Source organism: Hydra vulgaris, chromosome 02, assembly GCF_038396675.1.
Source record: "Hydra vulgaris chromosome 02, alternate assembly HydraT2T_AEP".
Classification (NCBI taxonomy): domain Eukaryota; kingdom Metazoa; phylum Cnidaria; class Hydrozoa; order Anthoathecata; family Hydridae; genus Hydra; species Hydra vulgaris.
In genome coordinates, this window is record NC_088921.1 from 50,772,428 (window position 1) to 50,794,381 (window position 21,954).

The following is a 21,954-nucleotide window of genomic DNA, read 5'->3' on the forward strand; positions in this document are numbered from 1 at the left end:
CATGAGTTTTGTTTTGCAAGATTCTACTATCCTGACAGACGATATTTTGTGTGACTTTTTTTTCCCGTAAACTTTGGGAAGTCTTGAGAAGTGACTTCCCAAAGTTCACGGGAAAAAAAAAAGTCAGACGAAATATTGTCTGCCATCATGACGGCTGGCGCCTTATCAAAACTTGCCGCATGGAGCTCCTCAAGCCTCCTCCCCTTCCTTTTTCCTCCTCCGTAAATACGTCTCTGTTTCTAAACTAATAAATAATAATTAAATTTTAAAAAAGATTTCACTTGAATAGTAGATATTTTGTCGAATGACCGCGTGTATATCGAGAACGCGCTCTTTTTAGTTCAGAAAAGTCTAGTAACTAACTAAAACTACTTTAAAAATGAAAGTGAAACGAGACTACTATTAAATTATAGGGATTAATATTAAGATTTTTCTTAAAACTATGATATCAGATAGGCGTACGATTACACAATTGGAATTCGGGATCGGTAGTTCAAGAAAAGTTTTTTGAAGGTAATTAATCAAAAATTTTATAGTAAGTGTGAACAAGAAATTTACTATAATATAATGATTATTCGGCGTTTTATAACTGACTACAGCGTGTAGCAAGTGCCGACATAGCTTCGAAGTGCTGTTGAAAGGTACCTCTTTATCTTTTAATTTATCAAAATGGTTCTAAAAGTAGCAACAAAGAAGGAGTTTGATTCTATCCTCCAAAATCACGAACGAGTTGCTGTTGACTTTACTGCCACTTGGTGTGGACCATGCAAGATGATAGGACCAAAGTTTGAGGTAATTAATTGTGTAATAGATAGTATCAATTCGAATCAGGGTGACTGCCAGATTCGGGAAAAATCAAAGGATTCAAATACCTGCAATAAAAATCAGGGAATAATCAGGGATATTGGGTTAAATTTAGGAAAAATCAGGGAAAATCGTTCTTCATCAATAAATTTTAATCAAACATATAAGTCATGCATCGTACATAATGTAAAATTTTATTTTGCAGAGTTTAAGAACTTTTCTTGGTATTCTAAATGTGCATTTTATTTATGTTAAAGTTTTTGCAATCGAAGAGTGTCTTTCTCAAAGAATGTCTACTTTTTCTAAAGTTAAATTTATCACATAAAATTTTTAATTTGATTGAATACTAGATTGTTATATATCTTTATAAAAAGCTCTAATGTAGTATTTTAAAAGTGAAAAAGTTATTGAACAACTCTACAAAAAGTTATGAGGATTTAAGAAAAAGATATTTGATACATAAATTAGTTAAAGAAACTGTGGATAAAACTTTTTTTCTTAACGTAAATTTGTTTTAACTTTGTCATTTCTTATCAAAGCAACAACAACTTAGTATCAGTAGAAAGGTGTAAGAGTGGACTACAAATTTATAATAGTCTTTAGCAACAAAACATTCAGGAGACTAGAGGAGGCACCAAACCACCTTCTATATAGTCAAAATTGTGTTCTGTCTGTTTTCTCAGCTCTATTATTCATTATATTTGTTAATGATATTTCCAATTTAGTTACTTCAAATGCACGCTTTTTTTTGACGATACAAAAATATTTTACCCTCTTACTATTGTGGATTCACACACCGTACTTTAAAATGATATTGATATCTTGGTTGACTGGGCAACTAAACAGATAATGAAATTTAATATAGATAAATGTTCAGTTCTACACCTAGGCTACTAAAACAAACATGTCTATACTATGTACAATCTAGAAAAGATAATATACTCAGAAGAGTATCTAAATTAGTTCATGGATTACATAACCTTACAAATCAATAAAGACTTAAAATTTAATATGACAATCATAACTGTCAAACAATCTTTCCAAAAAACTATTTTTTGACATTGTAAATGCTTTATCCTTGAGTAATTTTAAAAACAAACTAGACAAATACCCAAAAGGAAAATTAATTGTGTATGATTGAAGATTAGAAAACATACGCAGCACTTGGAGAGAGGGTCAATATTCGCAATGCTGACCAAAAAGTGTTTAAGGTCAGTAAAAAATCATCAACCTTGTTTCTATGTTTGTATTAATTCCTTTGTGTCAATTTATTTTTGCTGACCTCTATCAGTTTAAGGTTGGCAATTTATTTCTAACCTTATTTTTCCTAATTCTGAGGGCTGTATATGTAATATATTTGTATAACAGGTTGGCAGCCATTTGTGCCTACACAAATACAGGTAGTGAATGAAAGAAATCCGTCTTAAAATAATGGCAGACACCTCGTATCATTGAGAGTAATGAAATTACTAGTTCTGCATTTTAAAGAACTTTAAGTACATGTTTTGGGATTAATGCGAGCGAGTGTGTTTTGGTTAAAAACAGGTAAAGGTTTGTAGTCCAAGTGGTGCTACAATCAGATCAAGGGTTTAGATAAAGACAAATGCTAAGTTCAAAATAAATTATTTTTACACTACTCAAAGGTTTCAAATAATGAGCACTTCAAAAATTTTATCATCTAATATTGACCAGTTCCAAGGATATACATATTTTTACTTTGTTTTGAACCAACAAAAGACTTCTTAAAAAAAAAAGCTGTTTTAAAAACTGTTTTGGCTTTTTTTTTCGTTTTGTGCGTAATGGGAAACTGTAAATATGTGCTCTTACATCTTTAGGGTAAAGATCCCAATAAAATAACTTTCAATAAATAAACGTAACACCTTTAAATTAAACATATTCTGTAGCATGTCAAATTACTAAAATATTGACCTAACTCAAGGCTTCTTAAACTATGTATTGCAACCCAAAACATGGTTAAAAAAATATTGTGATTAATGAAAACACTTAACAAAATTTTAAGATTAATGAAAATGCTTAACGAAATATTGGAATTGCAAGATTTTAATGTAAAATATTTAGATGTGTAAACTTATATAATGGTGTATTTTTTCATATGTATGTAAATTATTACCTAATCAATAAATTCTCACAAAATAATAATATTTATATTTTATATTTACCTTGTTTGCAAAAAATTTTCCAATCGTAAATGGCGCTGTGAATTATAACAGTTTTAACAAGCTCTGACCTAACTTAATTTATTTATTTTTTTGAGTTGTCTTGAACAGGTCAAAGTTGTTACAAAGAATAGGAAAGTGGTGTTAAGCAACTATAAACGTAGTCAAAACTTCTTAAATTAGTTTCTTATAAAACAGCTTAAAGAAAAAAGATGGAAACACAGTTTTGTGACTGAAAAAGATTTTGGTATATCAAATTTAGTAAAATTACTAAATCTAATCCTGAAACTTTATCGTAATTGCTTAGAATCTTTAGGATTTAGAAAAGCTTTACATACAAAACATATACAACTTAATATTAATTTTACTGGAACAAGTTAAAATATAAAGATGTAGATGTTGCTCAGTTTTTAAAATTAAATGGTTTAAAAGAATGTAATTATTAATTTTTGAATCATTAAAATGGATTTAGAAAAGCTTTAGAGAAAGGCTGTGAGAAAATTTTTGTTGTAAAAACAAATATAAAAGATAATTGTTATCTTAAAGGTTTTCAACAAACTTATCTTTGGAGGTCAAGCTAAAGTCTCATTCAAAGAGTTAAAGATAATATTTTATCGCGAGCAGGTCTTAGTAACAAAATTTATGTAAGAGAATGATATGTTGTTATATTTTTAAAGATTCAAAAGGTAATAATCTGCACATAAGCATGTCCTAAAATTTAGGTTGTAAATTAGGGTAAATATTTTGCCGCTTATTCAATTCTGTCAAATTATAACAAAGTTTCTGATTGTGTGATGGAGTTTAATATTGATGGTTATCTAGTGTTAGTTAAATGTTAATCTTATAATAAGACCTTCCATCAACGCTTCATTTTGAATGATAAAATATAAATCTGATTATTTGTGTGTGTTTGTGTTTAAACTACAAAGAAGAACATCGGAATTTATTTTTTCAAGTTTTTAAATGGTTTTTTAAATTATATTTTAGCTTGAATAATGAGGTTGAGGAAAAAACAAAATATTTTTATTTCAAACTGATATATTTTTAAAATCAAATATTTCAACTATTTCTTAATGTTAAGTTAACTATTGAAGGTTATTTTCGTATTTAATTTAATTTATAAAATCTTTATTTTAGAAATTAGCTGAGAAATACAGTTCAATAAAGTTTATCAAAGTAGATGTAGATGAAAATAGTGAAACTTCAGAAGCTCATGGAATAGCTGCAATGCCAACCTTTAAGTTCTTTAGAAATGGAAGTGAAGGAGTCAGTGAGTTGGTAGGAGCCAGTGAAACGGAACTTGATGCAAAACTTCAAGCCTTAGCGTCAGCATAATTACTTAAAAAATTCTTTTTTGAACTAGTTTTTTTTACATCATATCTCTGATTCTGATTCATCAAGTAAATTTGTCCTTAGAAATATTTACTGAGTAGTTATTTGTGCTAACTCTTAGGTGTCTAATAAACGAGCAGGGACGCCTAATAATTTTTTCCCAGCTTATTCATTATTCCTTACAATTTTTTGGTTATTTTCCAGCCCCTTCCTTAAGGTGGTAGGGATGCAAATAATGATCGGGAAAAAAATTTTGAAATTTTTTCAATGGTGGAATTTCACCCTTTGATATGTCTACTTTCATGCAACTAGCATTAGGAATAATAAAAATATTTTTTGGTCCTTATTTGCGCTTTAATACACTGAGGTAACATCAGATTTCATAGCAACGTCCCTAGTTACCGTAAACATAAGTTTATTCGAAATTTTCTCTCATGTGCCTTATTTAACTTAAAACATTCACAAGGTGTATCAGCTGTCTTTAGCGGTCTAAGTATCATTTGAAGTCACAAACATTACTTAAACAAATAAGCTGATTGAACATTTTCTACTTTATATTATTTACAAAAATTTATTCTCAAAAGAACCGTATGATTTAAATTTAGATTCTTTTAATAATTAATACAATGGAATTTCATGAAGATAGTAGTAAAAATAAGAATTTAAAGAACACATCAATAAGTAAAAAACGGAATTGTATTGTTTTAAAACGACCCAAATTTACTATGACACCTTGTGTCATTGGTGAATTTATTCAATCATCCTCAGCTAGAAAGATTTCTTATGCTGTTGATCAGTCCAATGATATAAATAAATAACTAGATATCTAACTTCGCTGTGTTTAGTGGGGCCTATTTCATGATTTGGAAGCCATTATTATATCGGGCAAAAAGCTTTTAGCAATTACATTCATATGAAAAGATATTCGCAATTTTAACGTCTTTATTCTTGGAATTTAAGATGATTAGAATCATAGACCATCAATTTAGTGAGCATACAGTCAATACATACATATTTTTTGGTCAAAGATTGGACATGATATTGTAAGCATGTTTAGTTTGTTATAACAAACTAAAACGAACTGTTATATTTATAGTCACAAAAATATATATTTAAAAACATTTGCATTTAGAACATCAAACTAAAACATCGTATAATAAATATTATTTTAATAAAAGTTTTATAAAATGAAATATTCATAAACCTTAACAATGTTAATTTGTTAGTTTGTTGTCTTGAACCAATTGACGACTTTCTTAGAACTTTAGTGGTATAATTATGGGCATATCTGAACATTCGAATTCTAAAGTAATATTCACTTATCTTTCTAACAAGCTGGCTGGAATGCAAATCTTCATTTTCATCCCACAATTCTAAGTCGTGACTATCAAGTCTTTTAAAGACTTTTTTTAATAATTAATTTGTTAACACAATGGATCATCTTATGCTTTATATTTTTCTCTGAGGTTATTTTTGGATTTTTAAAACCTTTATCACTAATAAAGAAGTTAAATACTTCCTCACACGACTCGACAACAGAAACAACATTCCTTGATGGCAAAAAACAAACCACCACGATCTTTCACATTGTTTAATGAAGAATGAGATTTCGCATAGGAATGTTCGTATGATAAAATATCAGTTAATAATTGAGCACAACATTACACGAAGTAGTATTTATTAACTTTCTGACTAAAAAACCAGAGATATATCCCAATATTGCTTCTTTGTAGCTAGACATTTGAAGTTCATCGCAGTACAAAAAAACTTCTTCAAAGTCAATATCCTCTTTGTCAAAATTATCTACAGAACACAACCTTTTTTTTTCAACTAAGAGAAAAAATAGAGCTATTAGAATATGGCTCAAACATCAGGCAGTTAGCATGACTCAATCCAACTATGGAGTTTCGCAGAAGAATCCGTTTTAACGATGACTTTAAATGCACTTCATCAAGATTGTTGTTGTAACCACTTTTTTCACGAATGCAAGGAAATAGTAGTTCAAGATGATCTTGGGAATATTTGTAAGTTAAATGGTTTAAGTTAAATACTTAAATGGTTTCTCATGAAACGTTAACAGATCGGTTGATAATTTTAGAGTGCTTTTAGCATCTACAATTAAACCTAAAACAAATGTCTTTCTTCGATGTAAAAGCAATGGAATGCTATTAATATCAGTCAACTTGCTCAGATAAGTAATCGTATTGTTTAAAAAATCTTTCCAATAAGCTGATTATTAAGATATAGAGGTTTCTTAGAGTGTTTACCATTTGGATTTCTGGAATTGAGCATGTCAAATAATTTATCAATAACTCTTATAAAACGGATTGTACTATTTGCTCCTAAGAAAGATGGATGCTGTGATACCATTAAAAATTCAATTGCATCAGCAACAGAGCTGCTAAGGGTTTGGCCAGCTATTTTGACATTCATTTTGTGGCGATGAAATTCAATATGTTTTCTTGAAAGTTTGTTTGCAAATTTCAAACCTTCAAGCTCTTGTAACTCAAACAAAGCTTTTATATAACTCTATTTAATATAGTGGCCCTCATCATCAATAAAAACACCCAAATCATTTAGAGAATTTCTAGCTAATTTAAGCATATAGTATGGGTCTAGGAAAATGTAGAACAGTTGGTTGTTATATGAAAAAGTACTAACTATATTGTCTATGACTTTGCTAAAACTTACATCCAAATGGGACAACGGAATTTAAATTTGTATTGTACCATCAAATGTAATACTTTTGATACAAAGTTCATATGTCAAAGCCACATCTAAAATATTTTTAATAAAACATGTTAAATCACTTGCTTTAACTTTATTTGATAAAACATAACCAATGGGTGTTTTCCAATGTCCTCGCAAACCAACTAACATGAAAATTAATGCCTCTGGAGCTGGAGTATCAGGTTCACATACAGAAATATCTTTACCAAAATCACAAAAACCAATATAGTGACCTGAATTTTTGTCATAAGTTATACTGTTTTTGATTGCCATAGCATCAATAATAAGAGCACAATGCTTAAAATTAATATCTGTTTTCTGTTTATGACCAAGATATGAAAAAAAATCAAGGAATAAACCAGGATCACAATTTACAGATGATGTCCAATGTGATATTGAACTGGCAGCAGGAAGACATAACATAGGCCAAAGAAAGTTATACGCATGTGGAGACTAAAAATGAAGAGTTAAAGCGAATTTTTTCACTTCATCGTAGTATCTGTGACCTTTTGGTTTAACATTTTGATTGGAAAATTGGTTCTTAATAATTTCATATGAGAGTCCAGAAAAATTTTCGCTTAAAACAGTGGCAGCATCAGTAGTCAAATAATTTTTAGATTTTAAAAGGGAAACCATGTCTTGTAAAGAACAGATTTTCTTTTCTTTTCTTCTTAATTTTTGTTGTTAAGCCTTCACTTTTTTTTTTAATTTTTCTTTTGCTGGTGATAAAGATCTTATAGATTGTGTTGGAGATTGACTGGTGTGGTCATTTTTTTCAATAGTGCTTTCTGGCTGATCATTATGTGTTGAATTAATTTCTTTGCTGGGTTTGTCTATAGCAGGGTAAACATCAAACTTTGTTTTTTTTTATAAAGGATCAAATTTAGATAATGAATTTACTGATGTTCGTATTGATGGGAGTTTCCTTTTTGTCTTTTTAATATTTGTAGAAAATATAAAAACTGATGGCACAGCATTACATTTTAAAATCGGCTTTTGATGATGATCAAGACTTGGATTTTTTTTGTCTGGGATACAATAATTGTAGTTTGATTCTAAATAATGGTCGCTGCAGATACAGGTGTGTTTGGATGGAAGAAAATTTTCACGTTTCAAAGCAACAATCCATCTTTTACATAATTCAGAATTTTGAAGAGGAAATTTATGAAAGGATTTCGTGCCGATTAAAATAGTAAACAAATAAATCGGCTTCACTATTACTTTATAAAAATCCCGAAGTTAGACATCTAGTTATTTATTTACGTCATTGGATCAGTCTAACTCAGAGGGTTTGGTTGATAATATTGAAGACTTTTTCTTATTTCTTCATTTTAATGTGTTAGAAAATATTTGTCGTGAACTTATAGCATGTCCTGATTGTACTGCTTACGTTGTTGTTATTGATCAAATTGAAAGTGAATGGGTTTTGCATATTGTATTCTTATAAAATGTTCAATACGTGATTGGATGAAACCTTTTAATACATCTCCTAAGACTTCCTACAATCCAGAAAGTGATTTTAAAGGTCACAAAACATTTGATGTAAATGCCCGAGCTGTAATTGGTTTTCGGGAAATAGGTTGTGGATTTTCATCCATGCAGATATTTTTCTCTATCATGAACTTGAAGTCCATGGCATCATTCTCTTTTAAACTGTTGAACAAGAAATTAATGACAGTCTACAAAAATGTTGCAGAGAGTAGTATGGAACGTGCTACTGAAGAAGCTCAAAAAATAGATTTAGCAGATAACATAAAATGTGTACGTATTTTTATTGACGGTTCCTGGCAAAAAAGAGGACATGCCTCATTGCATGGTAACTGCAATATCAGGTGATAAGTGTTTGGGTATGGTAGTAAAGTCAAAGCACTGCTTTGAATGCAAAATGTGGGAGAATAAAAAAGGTTTACTTGAATATGATTTATGTAAAATTGATCACCACTGTCAAATAAATCATGAAAAATCCTCTGGTGCGTTGGAGTTATCTGGTGCTGTTGATATATTTAACTGGTCAATTATTAAGCACAACATAATTTACAAAGAAAATCTTGGTGATGGTGATACTTCATCTTTTAATGATGTTGTTAGATCTGAACTATATGTAAAACATAGTTTAACACCGATTAAGCTTGAATGCGTTGGACATGTGCAGAAACGATTAGGAACCCGATTACGCAACCTTGTTAAATCTTACAACGGTACAAAAACTCTTGTCTCTGGAAAAGGTCAACTGACGGATAAATGCATTAATTCCATGCAAAATTATTATGGTATGGCAATTAGATCAAACCTGTCCAATGTTAATGCTATGAAAAAAGCCATATATGCAGTACTGTTTCATTTCACAAATACAAATGATCCGCTTGAGCGTCATAAATTTTGCCCTCGAAATACCAACAGTTGGTGCAAGTACTGGTCCAAGGGCCAAAAGAATTTTAAACCCTCCAATACAATCCCTTTTTGGACAAAGAGTCTTCAACCGATTTTTAATGATTTAATGGATGAGGATTTGTTAAAAAAATGTGTGCATGGAAAAATCCAGAATGCAAATGAGGCCCTAAATGGACTCATATGGTCAAGGTTACCAAAAACTGTATTTGTTGGCAGGGAAACCATAGAAATGGGTATAAATTCAGCTATTATTCATTTTAATGATGGACGCAAAGGAATATTGAAGATTTTAGAACACTTTGGTTTGAAAGGGCAAATTTCAAAGGCAACTGCAACAAATTTAGATAATTCACGCGTTAAGCGAGTGGAAAAGAAGTTCACGACTGCAGAGAAAAAGCATAGAAAAGGATTGCGAGCCAGAAAAAAAGGATTTTTTGATAAAATGAATGAAAAAGAATCTGTAGATTCATATCAAACTGGTGCTTACTGAGGAGATTTTTTAAACATTTTATTTTTGTTTTGCATTTTTCTCTGTTTTTAACTTTTTGCATACTTGCTATAACTCAAAACATGGATTTTACATAAAACACTTAATATCTTAACACTTAATAAACGAAGATTTTTCCCATGAGACTGTCAATATTAGGAAAAGACTCCTGGCTGAAGTGAAAGAAAGACGCAATAATGGTGAAAATGTTGGTTTACGGTATGACAAAATTATTAAATTAAATAATATCCAAAAAAAATAACTCTTCTTTCTGATATTTATATCTTAGCGTATATATATATATATATATATATATATATATATATATATATATATATATATATATATATATATATATATATATATATATATATATATATATATATATATATATATATATATATATATATATATATATATATATATATATATATATATATGTACATGTGTGTATGTATGTGTGTATAGGTATATACAGCGGTGGCCAAAAATTAAAGACCACTCATTTTTTTTTCAAAATTTATTTTTAACCTTTTTTGGAAAAAGGTATCAAAAAAAGAAAAACATTTTTAGAAAGAATTTTTATTGTATTTTATATTTATTATAAAAGAATTTATAGTTTTTTTACAAAATAATGTTAAAAAATTAAAAAACTGACTAGTAAAAAATATAAATGGGAAAAAAAATTGGACAAAATTTTAAGACTAGTTTCAAAAATATTTCAAAAAGCAATAAAAAAATAATTTAGAAACGTGTTGTTCCTCCATTTGTTTTCAAGCACTCTTGTACTCGTTCTGGCATTGAATTCATTAAAGTTTTAATTACTTCATCAGGCACATTTTTCAAATGATGAGAGATAGAAGATTTCAAATCTTCCAAATTGTAAAGTTGTTCTTTACCAAGCTTGTGATCAAGCCACGACCATAAATTCTCTATTGGATCAAAGTCTGGACTATTGGCAGGCCATGGAAGCACTTGAATTTTATTAGAATTAAACCAATCGCTAGAAACATGCGCTTTATGACACGGCGCATTATCTTGCTGGAAAATAAATCCATCTTGCAACTGCCATAAATCAAAGCTAGGAATAAGCGAGTTTTCCAAAATTTCGATGTACCTTTCTTTGTTGAGTCTACCATCGAATAAATGAAAAACGCCAACTCCACAGGCACTCATACAGGCCCAAATGCCTATTGAACCACTGCCTTGTTTTGTTCGTTTCGAAATGCATGATTCATCGAACCGTTCGCTTGGAAATCTACGCAACATTACGCGACCTTTTCTGTTGTCTACCTCAACGTTCATTTCATCACTAAAGACCACACGGCTCCACTGATTTGTTGACCAATTTTTATGGAGTTTGCACCACTCTTTCCTGGCAAATTTTTGTTTTTATAATAAATAATTTAAATTGTGGAGTACCCTTCGCACAGTTCTAGGGCTTGCTTTCAGACCATTTCATGACAGTGTCCATTTCGTAGACAAGTCTGTAGATGATGCTTGTCTGTTTTTTTTCATTAATCTCACTAACGAGCGAACATCACGGTCATTTGAAATTTTATTTCGTCCAGTCCTATGACGATCATTAATTGACCGGGTCTCTTTGTATCATTTTGCAATATTTTTATATCCCTTATTGCAATTCAAAAAATAAATGTTTATTTGATATCGAAACTCAGGTTTCGACATTTTATTTTATAGCCAACGTATTAAGCATTTAAGACAGTTAAAAAAATAATGGATTATTATTTTTAATAAGTGCAAATTAAAGATTTGAAAGTGGTCGTTAAATTTTGTCCAATTTATTTAAAGAAGATTTATAAGTACTCATCAGTTTTTTAATAAATTAAACGATATTTAATTAGAATAAGATTAAAAAAATTATACCGCTTTAATTTGTATGTTTTAATTAACAAGATATTAAAAAAAAATTTAATATGTAAATTAGAATCTTCTTAATTTTAATTTAAAGATTAATAAACCAACTAAAAAATGAGTGGTCTTTAATTTTAAGTCACGTATGTAAGTGTGTATATATATATATATATATATATATATGTGTGTGTGTGTGTGTGTGTGTGTGTGTGTGTGTGTGTGTGTGTGTGTGTGTGTGTGTGTGTGTGTGTGTGTGTGTGTGTGTGTGTGTGTGTGTGTGTGTGTGTGTGTATATATATATATGTGTGTATATATATGTATGTGTGTATGTTTTTAAACAGTTAAATTTTTAATTATGGCAATGACGGAAACAAAATATTTTGAAATTTTTGATAAAGAAAACACTCTTCTTCTGAACAATAACAACGACCCGGGCAAAAAATTTTTGGAAAACAACTCATTTAAGTCTAATTACTACAGCATCGAAGAAATATCTTATTTTATAAATGCGTCTCAAAATACATTTTCAGCGCTGACATTAAATATACGCAGCATGAGTAAAAACTTTGAAAACTTTAAAGATATGCTAAAAGACATAAGTCACGAATTTACGGTAATATGCCTTTTAGAAACATGGTGCAAAGACGAAAATACCATAAACTCAAATTTTCAATTACAAGAATATAAAGCTCTCCATCAAACTCGTAGTAGAGGTACTGGCGGAGAAATATGTTTCTAGATACATAATACAATATACTTTAAAAAAGTAGAAAGCCTCAGCATACTGAACGCAAACTGTGAACTTTTCGCGGTTGAATTAAAAAACCAAAATAAAGCAAATGCGTATATAACTGGCTTATATATACCACCAGATGGCAATATAAAATCTTTTAAAAAACATATAATTCTATACCTAAAACTGGCTAAAAATAAGCGCTTATATATAATGGGAGATACTAATTTGGATCTTTTAAAAATAAAAACTAATAGCAATGTCAAATGCTTTTTAAATAGTAGTAGTACCCTTAATAAATAAGCTGACTCGAGTAACTCTCCAAACCGCTACCCTCATCGATAACATATTTACAAATAATACTATAAAATTTAACATTCAAAGCGGAATAATAAAATCTGACATAAGTGACCATTTTCCAATATTTTTTCTACTTAACAATTTCAACAACAAAAAAGAAAACAAAACAATGATTATAACAAAAAGGCAAATAAATCAAACAAATATAACAAAGTTCCGAAGCAACTTAGCAATGGAAAACTGGGATCAGGTTGTTAATTGCAAAGATACTAACACAGCTTACAATTTTTTTAAACTCACTTTTGCAAGTTTGTACGAAAAAGGGTTTCCGAAGCTTGAAGAGTTAACTAAACTCAAAAACCTTAAAAGTCCTTGGATGACAAAAGGTCTGATTAAATCTTCAAAAAAAAAAAAAAAAAGCTTTATGAAAAGTTTTTGAAAAAAAAAGATTTATAAAAACGAAAAAATATATAAACAATACAAAAGTCTATTTGAAAAATTAAAAAAGCATTCAAAAAAAACTATTATTGCAATTTATTAGAAAACTTTTGCGGTAACACCAAAAAAACATCGGGCGTAATTAAAGAGGTAACGGAAAAAAAACAGTAGCCAATAAGGCAATAGATATTGCAGAGAAATTTAATAATTATTTCATAAAAATTGGGAAAAAACTAGCTAATAAAATAACTCCTGGAAAAAAATGTTATAAATCGTATTTAGAAAAAAAAACGTCAGTTATGAACGAGCTTGATATAATTCCGGACGAGCTTAAAAAAGCATTTAATACCTTACAACAAAACAAAAGTCCAGATCTAGATGACATTTGCGTGAACGTTGTAAAAAATGTCTACGATATTATTGAATATCCCCTTCTGCATATCTGTAATCTGTCTTTAAAAAATGGGGTATTCCCTGATCAGCTAAAGCCAGCAAAAGTTGTTCCTATATTTAAAAGCGGAGATGATTCTATAGCTTCTAACTACAGGCCTGGTTCTATTTTATCATGCATTTCAAAAATATTAGAGCGTATAATGCACAATAGATTTTACAACTACCTGGTAAACTACCACCTGCTTAATGATAACCAAATGGTTTTCAAAAACACCATTTAACAGAACAAGCTGTAGCCAAACTTGTCAACGAAATTTTAAATGGGTTTGACAACAATAAATACACTCTTGGGGTTTTTCTCGATCTTTCAAAAGCGTTTGACACAGTTGACCATGAGATTCTTCTTTATAAACTGTATAATTATGGAATAAGAAATAACAACTTAAAATGGTTTCGCTCTTACCTTAATAATCGGAAACAAGTTTTATCATATGACAACACTGTAACACGACTTGAAAACATTACTTGTGGGGTCCCACAAGGATCAATTCTTGGTCCATTGTTATTCCTCGTTTACATTAACGATATCTACTTATCTTCTAACACACATAACTTTGTCCTTTTTGCGGATGATACGCAAGTATTCTTTAGCCACACAAACATTAGCCTATTATTTAACACTGTTAATCAAGAACTTGAGAACCTGAACGAGTGGTTTAAGGCTAACAAACTCTCTTTAAATGTCGAAAAAAGTAAATATATTCTTTTTACAAAATTATCAAAATCTGAAACCCTCCCCTTAAAACTACCTGATTTACTAATTGATAAAACAAAACTTAAACGAGAATACTCAATCAAGTTTTTAGGCGTAATTCTTATTGAACATATTAGCTGGAGTAATCATATCAAAGTAATAGAAAATAAAATATCTAAAATTATTGGTATTATGTATAAAACAAAACATCTCCTGAGCGCAAATTGTTTAAAAAATATTTATTTTGCATTTATTCATAGCTACATCAGCTACTGCAACGTTATCTGGGCAAGTACTTATCCTTCAAAGTTAAATACAATCTACAAAATACAAAAACGAGCAAGTCGCTTGATATTAAATGCAAATAAATACGCTAGTGCCAGACCCCTACTAAGAGAAATTGGAGTGCCTAATGTCTATGAAATAAATATTCCTAATATACTTATTTTTATGTTTAAGTTTAAAAATGGTATGCTACCAAGCATTTTCCAAAAAACTTTTTTTCTTTAAACCACAAATACGAAACTAAATACTCAATAAATAATTTTTTTATACCAAAAACATTATTAAAACAAGCTAATTTTTCGATATCTTGCCGAGGGCCGCGGTTATGGAACTTGGTTTTAACGAGTAATATAAAAACTTTAACTTCAACTCAACAATTTAAACGTGCAACAAAACAACACTTATTTGATTTTGATACAAAGCAATTACTATCCTTTTATTAAAAATTTTGATAATGTTAATTATTTAATATCTAATAAATTGACGCAACTTGTTAATTATATTGTATGGTACTTAAAACATGTTTGATATTATTCTATATTATAATAATCACGCAATTTGTAAATGCAATATTTATTATAGCTTACGCCATTTGTAGATGGAATATAAAACAGAATTTACTTGTTTTTGTATGTATATATGAACGGACATATATTTGCATGTGTGTGTGTGTGTGTGTGTGTGTGTGTGTGTGTGTGTGTGTGTGTGTGTGTGTGTGTGTGTGTGTGTGTGTGTGTGTGTGTGTGTGTGTGTGTGTGTGTGTGTGTGTGTGTGTGTGTGTAATAAAAATAAAAGTAGAATAAAATAGAGAATTAAAAAAAATAATAATAATTTAAAAAAAATAATTAAATTTTTTTTTTTTTTTTCTTTTTTTTCTGCATATAGTAAAATGATTGTTAAATCAGTTTTCTCTTTAGTTTCTTTTTTCCTTTTTCATTTTTATCGGTTGAATTTTTTAGTTATATTAACGGGGCTGGATGATAAAACCATGTCTTCTGCCGGCTCCGGTTGAAACTTTAATGTTATATTTTTATGTTGTAAAAACATTGTAAAAGCTTATTTTTTTTAATGACTAAATTAAATAAAAGAAAATAAAATAAAATCTTAAGAAAATTCAGTTTAGGTGAAAATTTGTATGAACATTTGTTTAAAAAAAGTAGTATTTTCACAAAAACTTAAATAACCCTGATGATTTATGCAAATCCTAAAGGTCATCCGGAGTATAATATGATATTATACATATGTGCAAAAGGATTTTCAATTTTGCTTTTGTTTTATCAAGATATCATGTTTCAAAAACATCATTTGTAAGGGTCAAAATTAACAAATTTTACGCTATTATGGATTTTCTGTTTAAAAAATTTAAAAAATTTTTTTTTGCAAACTATTTCTTTTAATGTATTTAACAGTTTTAATAAACTAAAAAATGCTGCATTGACGAATTTCAGAAAGTAGCTTATTTGCATCCCTACCACCTTAATAACTTTTTAATGGAATGTAACATAGTATCGCAGTTTTCTACTTTAGAAAATAGGTTCATGGTAAGCTAGTGTTGCAGAATAAGAGAGGGTTGTAACAACGATTTAAAAACAAGAATAGATTCCTTGACTGTAGAGGCCCCCGCTGTTATTGTATTGTATTGACCTTGGGAAGCTGAATACAATAAACGACTGATAAAACAAATTATACTATTATAGTATGATGATTTTAATTGATGGAGGTCCAGTAACTTATACTGGATTTTACACAGTATTATTTATACTGGTTTAAGAATTTTTAGATCCTTGAAAAGTCAGTTTTTTATAACAACTAAGAAACAAAAATAAGTTCATCCACCGGACGACCAAAAGTTTTAAAGCCACTAGATGCATTTATTTTAATATTGACTTGTTTACATAGGAACTTTGATCTTCGTTATTTATTTATTTTTTATACAATATTTCAGAAGGAACAGTTTCGAATACTGTAAATATATGGACAATTTTTGTATAAGACTTGGATCCATCTGCATATGGCTTTGTATGGAGCAAGTTAGGAAGACAATTCCGCAATAAATGAAGGAAAAGTTCCAAACTGTTAAATGTATCATTCATTGTGTAGGGTTCAAAGTTAAAAATCTATCTGAATTATTTATACACAAAATCATGCATTCAGATTATAAAAGTCATAAGAAAGTTAAAGTAGGAAATGCACCCGGGGAAGGCATGTTCCCCCGGAACGTTTTTTACATTAATCAAGGTGAAGTTACATTAATCAAGGTGCAAGTGTAATGAGTGGCTTTTTACTTTGCAATAGCAGAATAACCCAGACCACTTAGTGTCAATATTGTTTTACCATTATTTTTAAAGGGTAGAAAACAATTTTCTATTGAGGAAACAGTTTTAAGTCAACAAATTACAAATTAAAGAATCCTTGTGGAGAGAATAATACAGAATTTTATAAAATTCCAAAATTGTATAGGCCAAATATTATAGTTGGTACATGGTAAAAATAGTATATATACTAAATGTATATATATCAAAAAATATGATTTTGCCAAATCATTATATAAATTTTAGCAAATTAACTAAGGAAGTAAAAGAGTGCTGTAAAGTAAAGCGAAGAAAAAAAGGTGCTGCATACTCCCTGTGTCTTTGAAACTATTTTGTGAAGAATTTAGAAAACAGAGAGAAAAAGACAAAAAAATAAAAAGCAACGACAATGCAATAATATAAAAAGTTAAATTAAAAAATCTTATTAATTAAGAAATAACTTGAAAGAGTTTTAAATTTTTCTGATTTAGTGGGACAGCGCTTTGAATTGGTTTTTACCTAATATTACTTTAATATTTACTTTTTTCGTTTATTGTCTATATTTGTGTATTTTATTTTATATTTAAGTTAATCTTTTATTTAGTAAAAATCAAAAAAACATAAAATATCTATTAAAGAAAAATTACATAACTGCCCATCAAAAAAATAAAAGAATCCAGAAATGGAGAGCTAATCTTAGGCAGCAACATGACAATTTACAGATGGAGTGCAAAGTCCTAAGGCTTACCTTCTCGTTGATGCACTTCGTTAAATAAGTTAGACAAGTAATAAATGTCTAATTTATGAACAGAATAGCCAAGGCAACATTTTTATTAGTTTTTCATTTTAAATGAGTAATTGAGACCAATGCTGGGTAAGCAATAATAAAATAACACCTTCAAATTTTGTTGCTTGATTCATAAAATCTTTATTTATCACTGCATCACTTAGTTTATGATTTAAAAGATAAACTTCCGACAGATGTTAAACTTTTGAAATCATTTTCAAAAGTGCAGTTTAGCTTGTACTTCCTTGACTCACATAGCATCACTAAAAAGAAAATTTAGTAATTAAAACGAAATGTAACCTTTCGCTATTTAAATTACGAAATGAAACTATTTTGCTACAAACAAAAGTTGCACTTACGGAAGTGGCACTTGCGAAACGAGCTCTTTCGCGAAACGAGGTTTTGAAGTCTATAAAGAAAGTTTGATGGCCAAACGGATATAATTGTAAAAAAAAAAAATCTTTTTATACCAAAATGTATATAATAAAATTTTATTTTCAGTATTGTAACATAGTAACAATTTAAGGTTTAATTTATTGAAATAATGATAAAAAACCACATTTCTTTCGAAACGAAACTATTTCGCACCGCAACTTGCAAAACAGTTCTTTACGGAAAAAAAACTTACGAAACGCGACATAATAAATATATTTAATTACGTTTTATGAATCAAATACGTATAATTAACTAAGTACTAAAATACTAATTATTATATGATATTGATAAGTTTCAGTTGTAAATTTTATAAATGAACCCAGACTTTCATAAAATATAATTTTTAACATGTCACTTTATGAATAAGAATTAAAAATGGAGATAACCTGAACAACATTAACAAACGAATGCAATTGTGTAATCGGGAAATAATGTCTTTGTTGAAATCAAAAAAAACCTAATTTAACATATCTTTAACATAGAATCCCACCAGGGTCATACAAGATCTGAAAGTTTCAGAGCTGTTGTTTTTACATATGAGAGTATAAATAGTAAATCTCCATTTCTGCAAAGCCAAAAACAACCGGCAACCAAAAGTCGATACTTGAAATATATAAATATATATAAACATTAGCGTCGTGACAGGAGGCATAGATTGGAAAATTTTAATGTGTATATATATATATATATATATATATATATATATATATATATATATATATATATATATATATATATATATATATATATATATATATATTTGTATATTTATACCAGATATATATTTATAAACTATTAAAGTATCATTTAACAATATTATCCTTATTTAAATAATAACATTTTTTTTTTTTAGCAGTATAATGAGTGCTTTTCCGTAAGTGCACATTCCGAAATACTCATTCCGTAAGGAACTGTTTCGCAAGTATTCCTTTCGAAATGATTTTTTTCGCAAGTTTCTTTTCGTAAAGCGTTATTACGGAATTATTATTATTATTTTTTTCGTATAATGTCACGAAAGATGAATTTGCGCATGAACAGCTTCCGTAATAGCAAATTTAGTTACGGAAGATAAAAATGCGAAATTTTTGTAAGTTTTGTTTATTGGCGAACAACCCTATTAAAAACTATTTAAAAAAAGTTACGTAGCTGCTTATTTAGAAAAGGAAAGAATCTAAAAGAAACGGAGGGCTAACCTATGGCAACAATATTAATACTTTACATAAACTTCCTCTTGATACATATGAGCAAGAGTAAATATATTAAAGCTCTACGAAGTCTTAATAATGTAACAAACAACAGTTCTTTTATTGATAACTTAGATGAATCAGTAGAGGTTTTAACTTTTTTTTGAACTATTCCTGTAGGAGAGATTGAATTTTGCAGATCCAAGAAAATCATACAGGCAAGAGGTTAAGCTGACGTTAAACCAATAAAATATTTACATTTAACTTTTGAAGATAAAATATACTCAATTGGCATGACATTACTAGATGATAAATTTGATACACTAAAAGAATTTAAATAAGATGTTGAGGGAAATCGAATAGGATTGTCAAGACATCTATTTAATATAACAGTTTCGATTTTAGCTGCAAGTAGATATTTATTATAAATAGTTTGAGTAGACTGGTCACAAGTTTTAACAGTAATATTATTTGAAGCATCTAAAGCTAAAGAACTATAATGATCGTCCAAATTACAATTAATTTCAACTTTAATTTGACTACCTTCAGTAAAATTATTTTCTGTATTAGATTTCCAATAAAACGGAGAAATCTTTCTATTTGAAAATCAACATCTTCCAATATCTTTTTCTTTTCTAAGGCTTTACAACAACATTGCGTATGGTTGGGTTTCTTCTTTTCCTTTTATTAATAGAATTAATCTGATGTTGTGTAAGATTTGCTTTTAATGGATTAGGATGATCTTTAGTAGGACCTTTCGAAAAAATGTAACGAGCAAATATAGGTATCTTTCTTTACATTGTTATTATTAAAAGATTTTCTGCCGCAGGCATGAATCTATTTTTTACACAATTCAGTTTCCTTGTTTTGTTCATCTTTCTCTGAATCTGCTATCCGTTCTTCAATTTACCAGGTTTGGGAAACCTATAAAAAATGTTTCTGGTGGCAATTTGTCTGGATAACGGCTATTAGAATGGCAAACTGTTGCATTCTTGCATTCGTTTATATATATATTAAAAACAACTACCTGAGCGTTTCTCAACCTTCTGTTCTATTACATAAAATCGTGAGTAAATACAAAGTTACAATTCCCATGAGAATTATAAAACTACAATAGTCATTAAAAAACTTAAATAAATGCGTGACTTTCATCACGTTTATCTACGTGACTTTTACCACGTATACGTAATAATTTTTATTCACCAACTTTAATAGAACACAAACTCCGCAACAACAATATTTACCGAGCCAATTTTTCGCTTCGGGCAAGAAAAGAAAATTGCGCCCCCCTCCCCCACACACACAAAAAAAGAAGAAAATTAAACGAAAAAAACGATTTATTGATCACAAAATTTATCATATCAAGTTATAAGTAAAATTTGTCATTAAGGTTGCACAAACTTTAGTTCAATGTCACTTTTCTGGCTTTTCTTGAGGCAAATTCACTAATGACAACATCAAAATCAATGTTGTTTGCCACTTCATTTTCAATTGAAATTATAGCCAAACTAGACAAACGTTCTTGGCCCATTGTTGACCTCATATAGTTTTTTATGAGCTTAAGTTTACTGAAACTTCTCTCACACGTAGCAACTGTGACTGGTATGGTGAGGAAGATACGAATAGCAATTGCTGTGTTGGGATAAGCATCAGTCAAAGAATATTTATGAATGAGCTGCAAAATGTCGATCGGGCTAGATTTTTCAAAGTTGTCCATCATTACAGCAGCTTGATATTTAAAGCTTGCTATTTCTGACTGGAAATCGGAGAATCTAAATCTGCCTTGTAAATTTGAGATAAATTTGCAGCTTTTTTCTTGAGTTCATCCACTGAACTTTTAGAGAGTGAATGCCCACTAAGGAAGTCAAAATCAGAGGATACAGCAGACATAGCCTCAAACTGCCACTCAATTTGTGTAACAATGCTGTCAAACACAAGGTTGCACTGAGATCCGAATTCTGTTTTTGCTGTGAGAAGGTGAGAGTCATCTTCAGCTTCATAAAGTGCCATCCGCTTCACTTTGCACTTCCTCTTGATTGGAAAGCAACCATCGATTCCACTCTGGTTAGCTTTTTCTGTGACATCTTTGATAATGTTGTCCACCTCAACATCTCGAAGATTCTGAATGGAAGCCTTCAATCCTTTCTTTTTTTTTTGCGGCAATGTCAATTGAAATGGTTTTTGACTGAAGCAGTTTGCTTTCCCGGTCAATTAGAGAAAAAATTGACACCAGAAATCCAACAAACACAAAAAACTGAAATCAATTTGAATGAGAAGTTCTTTTGCACTGCTAACTGTCACAGCATTTGTCATTGGATTGTGGATAATGGATTCCAAAACATGAAGAACGTCTTTGATTTGTCTGTGCAATGGTGTGATTGTTTCTTTTTTGGCAGACCATCTTGTGTCACTTTTTCCCTTTAATGAGATGGCCAACTTTTTCATCAGTTTTTTCCATCTTGACGTGAAGCTTGAAAAAAAGTTAAAGATGGCTTGAACCTTTCCAAAAAACGTAATCATGAGTGGGGAAACCTCAGCAGTATGAACACCAATAAGAT

At 29.4% G+C, this 21,954-nt stretch overlaps 2 protein-coding genes across 2 annotated transcripts; both read left to right on the forward strand.

The window, feature by feature from the left end:
* The first annotated feature begins 573 nt into the window (after positions 1–573).
* Positions 574–4,402, forward strand: LOC100205970 (thioredoxin 1). The gene is made up of 2 exons (XM_065791291.1): positions 574–792; positions 4,119–4,402. The coding sequence occupies exons 1-2, from the start codon at positions 670–672 to the stop codon at positions 4,314–4,316; spliced, it is 321 nt and encodes a 106-aa protein (XP_065647363.1). The 5' UTR covers positions 574–669; the 3' UTR covers positions 4,317–4,402.
* A 9,164-nt stretch (positions 4,403–13,566) lies between these two features.
* LOC136076122 (uncharacterized) lies at positions 13,567–13,941 on the forward strand. The gene has a single exon (XM_065789590.1). It carries the CDS (start codon positions 13,567–13,569, stop codon positions 13,939–13,941), a length of 375 nt encoding a protein of 124 aa, XP_065645662.1.
* The last annotated feature ends 8,013 nt before the right edge of the window (positions 13,942–21,954 follow it).